Source organism: Spinacia oleracea, chromosome 4, assembly GCF_020520425.1.
Source record: "Spinacia oleracea cultivar Varoflay chromosome 4, BTI_SOV_V1, whole genome shotgun sequence".
NCBI classification, from domain to species: domain Eukaryota; kingdom Viridiplantae; phylum Streptophyta; class Magnoliopsida; order Caryophyllales; family Amaranthaceae; genus Spinacia; species Spinacia oleracea.
Window position 1 is genome coordinate 129,145,780 of NC_079490.1, and position 10,171 is coordinate 129,155,950.

Sequence of the window (10,171 nt, forward strand, 5' to 3'; positions counted from 1 at the left end):
CATCTAATTATGCTATATGATTATGTGTAAATAATATGTTTCCTGGGTTAATGGTTGTTTCCGCATGATTTATGTAAATGTCATATGTATCATAACCCAACAACTTGGTGGAATGCCAAGCTGACCGAGACGAAGCTGAAGCCGAACGCCAAGCTCTGGCCCAGAAGGCGGATTCCGAAGGTGACACTACTGCTGGGGGTTCTTCGAAGGATGCTCCCCTAGGGGCTGCTCCTGAGACTCCCAAGAGTTAGGGATTCGGGCAGTCGTCTTCTTCAGAGTCGGTCGGTTCCAGTTGAGGACTTCCGAATGTGTGCTTGCCTTTCCCCCTTTTGCCTCGGCGCTGCGTTGTACTTGTTTCTTTTTGCTTTTTAGTACTTCGGTAGGCCGGTATTATCTGTTGATGGCTGCCGATTTTAACTGTTTCATTTTCTTTTCAATTTTTGAGGGTCCTCGGGTGTGTCCCGAGTTGGTTTGATGTATTTGTACTTCCCCCGAATATTGAATAAAAAATGAATGTTCGTTACTTGGCTGTCACTTTTCAATTTTTTTTGTGCTTTCCGAAGTTTTAAGTCTGCCTTTGAACTTGTAACTCTCGAGCTTTTCTTTGTGGACTTGCTGAGGGATCATTTGACCTGTAGATCTACTAAGAGACTCTTCAGTTTTGCGAGTTCTTCAAATCCGTAGATCTGCTAAGAGACTCTTTAATTTTGCGAGTTCTTCAAATCCGTAGATCTGCTAAGAGACTCTTTAATTTTGCGAGTTCTTCAAATCCGTAGATTTGCTAAGAGACTCTTTAATTTTGCGAGTTCTTCAAATCCGTAGATCTGCTAAGAGACTCTTTAATTTCCAGATTCTTCAAATCCGTCGATCTGCTCAGAGGTCTGAATTATTCTTCCGATCTCTTGTGGTTCGGAAACCTGGGCAAGAGATCGCTAGTCTGCCTCTTAGTTATGACTTTGGCGATCCGTGGATCTGAGCCGAAGTTTTATAACTTGATTCGAGCGACTGTTTGTTGCGAACAAGGTTTATCTGGGTATCGCGAATCCGAGGATTCTGGACAATTCCCCGAAGTGTATGATTTGGTCATTTCTTGCATTTTATCAAGGAATGGGCAAAGTCAACCTGCTTTTAGTCTCGGATTGATCAGATCCGAGGCTGCATGTATATATATAACAGGACAATGAATTTGAAATATAGAGATAGGTTTAATGAAACACATGGCGCCAAACGGCTTTCCTCTTCTCATTAAACAACTTACTTGGTTTAAAGATAGAGATCATACAAAATACTTCTTGAGAACATCGGTATTCCAATGGTTCTTCAAGATTGTTCCATCTAACTGTTTCAGCATAAACGTGCCTGGCCTTTTTTCGGAATGGATGATGTATGGTCCTTCCCAGGTGGCTGAGAGTTTGCCATGGATCCGTCCTTTCTGAACCGAGGCGGCGTTTCTGAGTACTAGATCACCGACTTTTAGGGGTCTGGCGTTGACTCTTCGATTGTAATGCTTGTTGACCCTCTGCAAATAAGCTGCGTTGAGTGTCCTTGCATCGTTCCGAGCTTCATCTAGTAGATCGAGAGCTTCAGACAGAAGTTGGTTGTTGCTTTCTCCTTGGAGTCCATCATACATGTTGTATGCCTGGATCCTCAAGCTTTCTGTTCCGATTTCCACAGGGATGACAGCCTCGGATCCGTATACAAGGTGGAACGGTGTTTGCCCAGTAGCTTCTTTCTCGGTGGTCCGAAGGGACCATAACGTTCCGGGTAGCTCTTCCAACCACTTGTTTTTGTCATCCTCGACTCTTTTCTTGAGTGCGTTGAGAATGAGTTTGTTTGCAGCTTCAGCTTGTCCGTTGCTTTGTGGTTGGCAAACTGCCGAGTAAGCTAGGTGTATGCCGAACTGTTTGCACCATTTTTGCAGCGGGGTGTTGTCGAACTGTTTCCCGTGGTCGAAGACCATCAGTCTTGGTATGCCGAACCTTGTGATGATGTTCTGCCATATGAACTTGCGGACCTGAGGTTCGGTGATGGAGGAGACAGCTTCGGCTTTGATCCATTTGCTAAAATAGTCTACTCCTACGATCAACCACTTTTTCTGGTTCGTAGCTGAGGGGAAGGGACCAATGATGTCTAACCCCCACTGTGCGAATGGTAAGGGGTATAGTGTTGATTGTAAGGTTTGAGCTGGTTGATGGATAGCTGGTGCGAACTTTTGGCATTTCTCACATTTCCTTGCCATCTGCTTTGCCTCGGAAACCATAGTGGGCCACCAGTATCCGGCCCGAAGGGCTTTGTGTGCCAATGTCCTGCCTCCGATGTGGTTTCCGCATATTCCGAGGTGGATTTCTCTTAGGATATAGTCAGCGTCTGCTGGACCCACACATTTCAGCAGTGGAGCGGAGAATGATTTCCTCATGAGCTCTCCTTCGGCGTCGATGATGAACCACTTGTTGAATCTTTTCAGCTTTCTCGCCTGTAGCTTATCTTCGGGAAGTTCTCCCCTTTCTTTTCAGCTTTCTCGCCTGTAGCTTATCTTCGGGAAGTCTGGACACCTCTACACTAGGCGGCTCGTTCAGCCTTCGCCTGGTCCTCCTCTCCTCTCTGCGGTCTTTTGCCAATCCTTGCTGCTTCTCATTGAAGAGGAAGTTTTGCATGATGGTCATGGCCGCAGTGAGCTCTTCCCTAGTTGGAATCGGAGGTCCTGCGTTTGTAGCGGTCGTAGCTCTGCTTGGCTGTGACCTCGCCACTGATTGAGGGTGCTCCTCCTCGTCAGATTCCGAATCTGACCGCACTATCATATCGTCATCATTGTTGTTGACAACATCGTTAACCATTTTGCAGAAAGAAGTGGTTAACGTCTTTCAAAGGCTTTGAAGTGTTCTTCCCCACAGACGGCGCCAAATTGTTCCGGTGTTGTAAAGATGGAAACAATGGGCTTCGAATGAAGGCCCTTTCGTATGCGTTGAAGATCTTGCTTGCTTGAATGAGTCGAGTCCGAATTCACCTGCACAAGAGCAAAGTCACTAGCCTCGGGGGTGTTTCCGAGGAAAGCCCCTCCGATGCCTAAGTAAGAACGATGCTCGGATTCTAGAGAGAAGTTCTCTAGAAGAGTAGTCCTAAGGCGATAAATTGGACGTACCTTGAGGTGTGAGCCTTAGCGGCCTATTTATAGTGTTTGCATAATAAATGCCCATAGGTCATTTATTGCTATTGGGCCTTGGGCCTTAATGGATGGCTGAATAGCCATAGTGGTAGGTTTGATGTTGTTGTTTAGAGCCATTGGGCTTTGGACTTAGTGGCCCAATTGAATATCAATTGGGAGCCCAAACACATAGTATGTATTCATTGTGGTGGTGCACGTTGTATTTGGGTACTGAGAATGAATAGTATGTCATTACCTATTTCATTCTCTGTTTTGTAGCCCTCCTTTTTTTCTTTTGTTAGCCCCTTCCCTTGTCGTTGTTGCAACTCATTTGAGACCTTTTCCGGTCCATCGTTCTACATTAAATACATAGTTATAACTTGCAACTTTGTGCGAGCAACCTGATAGCATGTTAATCCGGATCCCATAATCTCCTTAGTAGGTTGACAACTGAACATGTACCTGCGAGCTAATGCAGATGATATCCTAAACAAACTATAGCTCTGTTATTTAACCAATTCAATCCAACCAAATTATAATGAACTTTTATAATACATGAACAATTAAAAAAACATAGTATAAGACACTTCAAATTCAGCCTAAAAACAAACAAAACCGCCTGAGAATAGTGAGGTTTACCCAAATGTTGTCCACCAATCCCGAACACGTAACTCATAACAATCAGTTGTTTACATAACAGGGATTAACTTAAAGCATCATTTAAAGGAATACCCCCAGATAGAGAAAATGAGATTTGTCATGGACCAAGGTGCATATATTGCAACAGTAGAATGTAGATTACTTATTACGGAGCGATTAGTAGAAGGTACATCCGGTTGCGTGCATAAAGCGAAAAGCAAAAAATCATCAGTATTTCTCCAACAACTCAGACTACTTCCTGATCGGAATCAAAATTCAAAACCTAGGCCCTCACGCTTCATCTTACTAAATACTTTGTATTTTTCTACAGTCATCCAAAAATATTCTAGGATCTTTAATTCAATACATCAACCTTTGTTTTTAAACACCGCTGCTGGGTAAATGTCATAAGCCTAATTGATTTATTTCAAGGTCATGATTTTGATGTTCATTGACATAGCACCACTGTACCAGTACTTAATAATTACATTAAATATGAATTGGGAAAATGAAAATCAAGCGAGCATGTTTATCAACAAATTGAAAACAATAAATCAAAAGATATTAAATCTACAATTGAGTAAATAGGTAATCTACAATTGAGTAAATGGGTAATCCTAAAGAATGGAATTTAAACCTATTTTTTTAAAAAACCAATACATCAATCGGGAACAACCTCTCAGAAAAGGGGAAAAAATAGAATCATACATGCCTCTAGCTCACGATCATGGCGTTAACCAAAAAATGGAATCATACCTGTCTCTAGCTCACGATCATGGCGTTAACCTTGTCGAACCTAAATGTGTTAAATAGAGTTAGGATTGGATTAAAAGATGGGAGATGGAATATCAATGATCATTTGGGCAAACAACGTGTAACTGACATGATTTAAGTAATTATTAACGATATTGGGGAAATTAAATTGTAAATGGAGGCTATTAAAGATAGAATGAAGATGTAGGATCGAATTGAAGGTGAGATTAGTTGGAGGTTCAATTGAAGGTTTGTGTGAGGGTTTTTTTGCGTTTAATGCAAAATCAAGAGTCTCCGATTCCAATTGAAGCCGAAATGGAAGACCATTGATATCCAAGAACCATAAATTTGAAGGATTTATTGATCATGAAATTGAATTGAATTGAATGATTGGTTAATGGCGGAGGATGAAGTGTAGCATAATGGGGTAGATGAGAGATTGAGAGAGCAGTGAAGGTGAAAGGGGTGGTGCCAGATTTTTTTGTTTAGTTTTTTTAAAAGGAAAAACATAGGCTGGGACACGTGTAAATGGTTTTGTTAAAAAGATAGATTAGCACACGTGTCAATGATTTTGGTTTTGTTTTTTAAATATTAGGTATAGATTATACATCTTGTGAATTTTACGGAGTAGTAAATAAAAAATATCTTAATATATTTGATTTTGAGTTGTATGTTTGTTAGATGCTATTAATAGTTTTAACTATGAATTGTTTCAGGTCAATTATAATTTATGATGGTTGGAAATTTACATGTAGTTTGTGATTAAAGGATAATTAATACTCCGTAAGTAGATTGAAAATTTTGCTTTGGTTTGATTTTGGTGACGTTTTTAAACAAAATAAGGATTTTCTATGTCATAGTCAACCTCATCGTACATCGATGTTAACCCAACATTAACGAATCAAAAAATCTTAATTTTTTTGAAAAAAGTAATCAAACTTGCTGACATGCATTTGATTAACTTCTAAAAATACAACGATACAAGGTAGACAATTTAAAATTAATATTCAGGTACAATGTATAGATGAAACACATTGGTACAGTATAGAAAAAGATGGAATGGTAATCTACTGAGTAGTTTATTCTTAATTTGGTTTATACTTATATTAATTTCTGGTCAATTTGGTAAAATATGAAGTAGGAAGTAAGAGGTTTGACAGACACGTGCGGACAATTCCAGAAGCTTCTCTCTCCTTCACCTACCAGGTCGACCAAACTCTTTAAATACGGGCCACACGAAGATTATTTATCACCAAAACAAACCATTTTCCAATATCATCTTCTCTTCGTTTCCGAAAACACATCTATTCTCTCAAAGTTTCTCTGCGAAATTCTTCAAAGGTAAATGCCTAATTTGTTGAGTTATGTGAAATTATCGTTGTTCTGATTCATATTTGATGATTTTCTTGAATATTGATGTCTTGTTTCGTCAATTCGTGTTACTCTATCTTGTTCTCAATTAATTTGTTCAATTTGATTAAATTTTGGATTCTTTATATGAAATTCTCGCGTTTTCGCTTAATTTAGATGATGGATTTTATTAATATTTGGATCCTGTATATGAAACTTTGGTGTTATATTCGGTGAAGATTTCATTATATTTAAGATTTATTCGGCCAGACTTGGTTTGTTCTGTATATTTAATTGTTCCATCTGATGAATTTTGTTTCTTTTTCTCCATCTAAATCAATTTAGGGCTTGTTCTTATTATTATTTTCGAAGTTAGTTAATTGGTGGTGGTGGCGGCTTTAATCTGCTCGTATTTATTGTTTATTTCTGCAATTTGGGTGTTAGATATGTGATTGAAGATGGAAATTTTCAATTTATTGTTTGTCTGTGACAATATAGTATGATTTGTACAGTTATTAATCTTTTTGTGATGTTGTACAGATGCAAATCTTCGTCAAGACTCTTACCGGAAAAACTATAACTCTGGAGGTTGAGAGTTCCGACACTATTGACAATGTTAAGACCAAGATCCAAGATAAAGAGGGAATTCCTCCAGACCAGCAACGTCTGATCTTTGCCGGAAAGCAACTTGAGGATGGACGTACCCTCGCTGATTACAACATCCAGAAGGAGTCAACCCTTCATCTTGTGCTCCGTCTAAGGGGTGGGATGCAGATATTTGTCAAGACTTTGACTGGGAAGACTATTACTCTGGAGGTTGAGAGCTCAGACACAATTGACAATGTTAAGGCTAAGATTCAGGACAAGGAGGGGATTCCCCCAGATCAGCAGAGGTTGATATTTGCTGGAAAGCAGCTTGAAGATGGCCGCACTCTTGCAGATTACAACATCCAGAAGGAGTCAACCCTTCATCTTGTGCTTCGACTAAGGGGTGGAATGCAGATTTTCGTCAAGACCTTGACTGGGAAGACTATTACTCTGGAGGTTGAGAGCTCAGACACAATTGACAATGTTAAGGCTAAGATTCAGGACAAGGAGGGGATTCCCCCAGATCAGCAGAGGTTGATATTTGCTGGAAAGCAGCTTGAAGATGGCCGCAATCTTGCAGATTACAACATCCAGAAGGAGTCAACCCTTCATCTTGTGCTTCGACTAAGGGGTGGAATGCAGATTTTCGTCAAGACCTTGACTGGGAAGACTATTACTCTGGAGGTTGAGAGCTCAGACACCATTGACAATGTCAAGGCTAAAATTCAGGATAAGGAGGGAATTCCCCCAGATCAGCAGAGGTTAATCTTTGCTGGAAAGCAATTGGAGGATGGGAGGACTCTTGCGGATTACAACATCCAAAAGGAGTCTACCCTTCACCTTGTCCTCCGTCTCCGTGGTGGCTTTTAAGTCTTTTCAAGTGTTGTCTGTCTAGAAATTACTTAGTTCATTTTGAGTAATTTAGTTTCACTTTGAGTAATTTGTAGTTTGGTTTCTGACTTGATGATCTTGTGTTAGGGTAATGTTGATGATGAACTATTAAAGTTGGATTCGTTTGTGAATAAAGAAATCTTTCAAAATTTCTAAAAATGTTGAAGCTGATGCTTACTGGTTTTGTTGGTTACCAAGTTTTGATCCATCTTTGCTGCATATGTCCTGCATATCTGTACTTGTGGTTGGCAGGAGAATTACTCGAAGGAGATAGGAATTATTCCCAAGTTAAATGGAGACAAGCAAGGCGCTTGATTGATTAATTGTATTATGAGTATTGTATTATGTAGAACATATTAATTAGCCATGATTAGTAAATATGAAAAGTTAATGTAAGATTTATAACAAGAGAATAATAATTAAATATGGTTATGAATCACGGCTTTCTACCCCCGTGAATGGTAAAGCAGAGGCTTCCATCATTCTTTGCTCGATACGCCACCACGCAAATCTCATCTCCTATCTCCAGCCTACTCTCTGTCATGACTGTATTCCACCGCGGGTTGACTCCATTTAGAACATAACGATACTTATCACCCTGACAGTAATTCCATCTAGTCAGAAACATCTTATGGTCCTTAATAGTGTTACAACCCCTGACATTTACTGCTATCCTGTTCTTGTGCCCATATTTATCCACACCTCCAAGGTATTCCTCTTCTTTCTTACTTAAGAAGTTACTCAGAACATGAGATTTTGGGATCGACAGACATGCCTGATGATCGTCAGCATCGGTTTTATTAAGTTTTTTCATAATTACTATCCAAACTATACCTATACCTATACCTATACCTATACCTATACCTATACCACCAGACCCATCAGACCCATCAATCCATTTATCATCATTATCTGCGGGACAGTACTGTTGATCAGAAGCAGTTGCAGGATTCTTCAAAGATGTCACCTGCGTTCTCTGTTTCTTTCTCTGCTTCAAATTCTTCTTATCGTCTTTTCTTGAACCATGTAACCACTTTTTCTTCTTATGCCTGTCCCCATTAATATTGTCATTGTCGTTGTTTAAAGAGACACATTTATCCTCGATTGAACTTTCTGACAGTGGAACACCACATTCAACTGCTGGTTTTTTCTGATATTTCCGCGTATCCATGTAAAATCGCTTCTTCATTGGTAGCAACATTACGTTTTCTGCGTATAATTTCTCCATCGGAATAAAAGACAAGGGTATCAATTGATTATTAGGGTATCGAATTGGAAGCAACAGTAGAATCAATAATATATAGGCGGTGAAACTTTCCTAATCCCATAGGGATACAAGTATACAACTTTCCAATGTTGTGAATTTCTTGGAGCTTAGGCTTCTGATTACACCGATATTCCTTTTTTCTTTCCTTTTTTCTTTTGGACACAATCCTATTTTAACTTAAATCTCCTTTTATTTATTTTGTATCGTTAAATTTATCTTTTTTAAATTGTCTAATCAGTACTCCTATTGGGCAGCACAAATTCTTATTTTAAGGATTGTATTTTATTTTTTAGTTTATCTTTGAAGATGTCTACATATAAATTATATATACGAATTCTTTATGGATTGTTTTTTATCATGCATGTATCATACCTCCTCTGTTTTTTTAAAATGACACAATTATTTAGGCACGTTTGCCAATGCACAATTTTAAACACTAATATCATCCATTGTGGATAAGAAAAAATTATAAAAAATTAATATTTAAAAATATATGTATTGAGACGTATCTAATAAGACCTCACATGATTATGTTTTTTCACAAAAGGAAATCAAAGGAACTCGTGTGAATAATGTCAAAAACTCAATTGTGTCATGTAAATAAAAACAAAACGGAGGAAGTATACCATAGAACAAATTAAAATCATTATAATATAACGTTTTTGTTACTTAAATCGTATTTTCTTTTAAGTTTTAGCACTTTGTAACGTCTAAAACCCTAATACTCAAAACAGTTGGAATGATATACCCTACGACTTACCCCTATTTACCCCAATTTCTTTGTTAACCCCTTAGTAATACAAGATTTTTTTTTTTATATCTTTTAATGAAACCGTTAAGAAATATTGTTAACCCCAATTTCTCAAGTTTGCCGCCAAAACCAATTGGGTAATTTGATGCAAGAAAGAATTCCCAACGGTAACATAGCGCGCATATTTGTAGACAACTAAGATTCTAATTCTACTAAATCACCGTCTCTTTTATGAGTTGATAATAACCCTAATTTTCCATTCTCTGTTTCTTCTCAATTTCTTATTTACTCCAATTATTATTGAGCAATTCCAATTTCTATCTTTCTCGCAATTAATCGATTTGAATTTCATCGCTACTTAATCCAGATTTCTTGTTCTTGTAATTACGCGATTTTGATTCGATACGATGACTCTGTTATTCTCTGCTATGGTGAACAGAAACAAAGGCGAGGTACGGCTGCCATTGAAGAAACGCGAAAGACTCTTACGCTATAATGATCTCGACAAAAAGGAGAAAGATGCAATAGATGGTCTTCTTTTATTAAATAGTGTATCCCCGAAAATCGACACCGATATTCTCCTTCAACCACCACCACCACCACCACCAAAGAAACTCTGCTGTGGTGACTATGAACATAACAAGTTAAAGCTGCCATCTTTGGAATCAATACTTGAGAAATTCAAAAAAGATGAATTAAGACAAGAAAAATGTGTAATTGAGAAGTATCTCAACTATACCGACGTTGAAAAACAATACGCATGTCTTGCGATTCCGATATCTGAAGTAGT

General features: G+C 38.5%; 1 protein-coding gene across 1 annotated transcript; it reads left to right on the plus strand.

Moving 5' to 3' along the window:
- The first annotated feature begins 5,716 nt into the window (after positions 1-5,716).
- Positions 5,717-7,522, plus strand: LOC110799459 (polyubiquitin). The gene is made up of 2 exons (XM_022004731.2): positions 5,717-5,875; positions 6,425-7,522. The coding sequence occupies exon 2, from the start codon at positions 6,425-6,427 to the stop codon at positions 7,340-7,342; it is 918 nt and encodes a 305-aa protein (XP_021860423.2). The 5' UTR covers positions 5,717-5,875; the 3' UTR covers positions 7,343-7,522.
- Positions 7,523-10,171: the final 2,649 nt, after the last annotated feature.

Bases quoted from the DNA above. Each gene is read 5' to 3' on its own strand.
- LOC110799459 (XM_022004731.2), top strand. From the start codon at position 6,425: ATGCAAATCTTCGTCAAGACTCTTACCGGAAAAACTATAACTCTGGAG.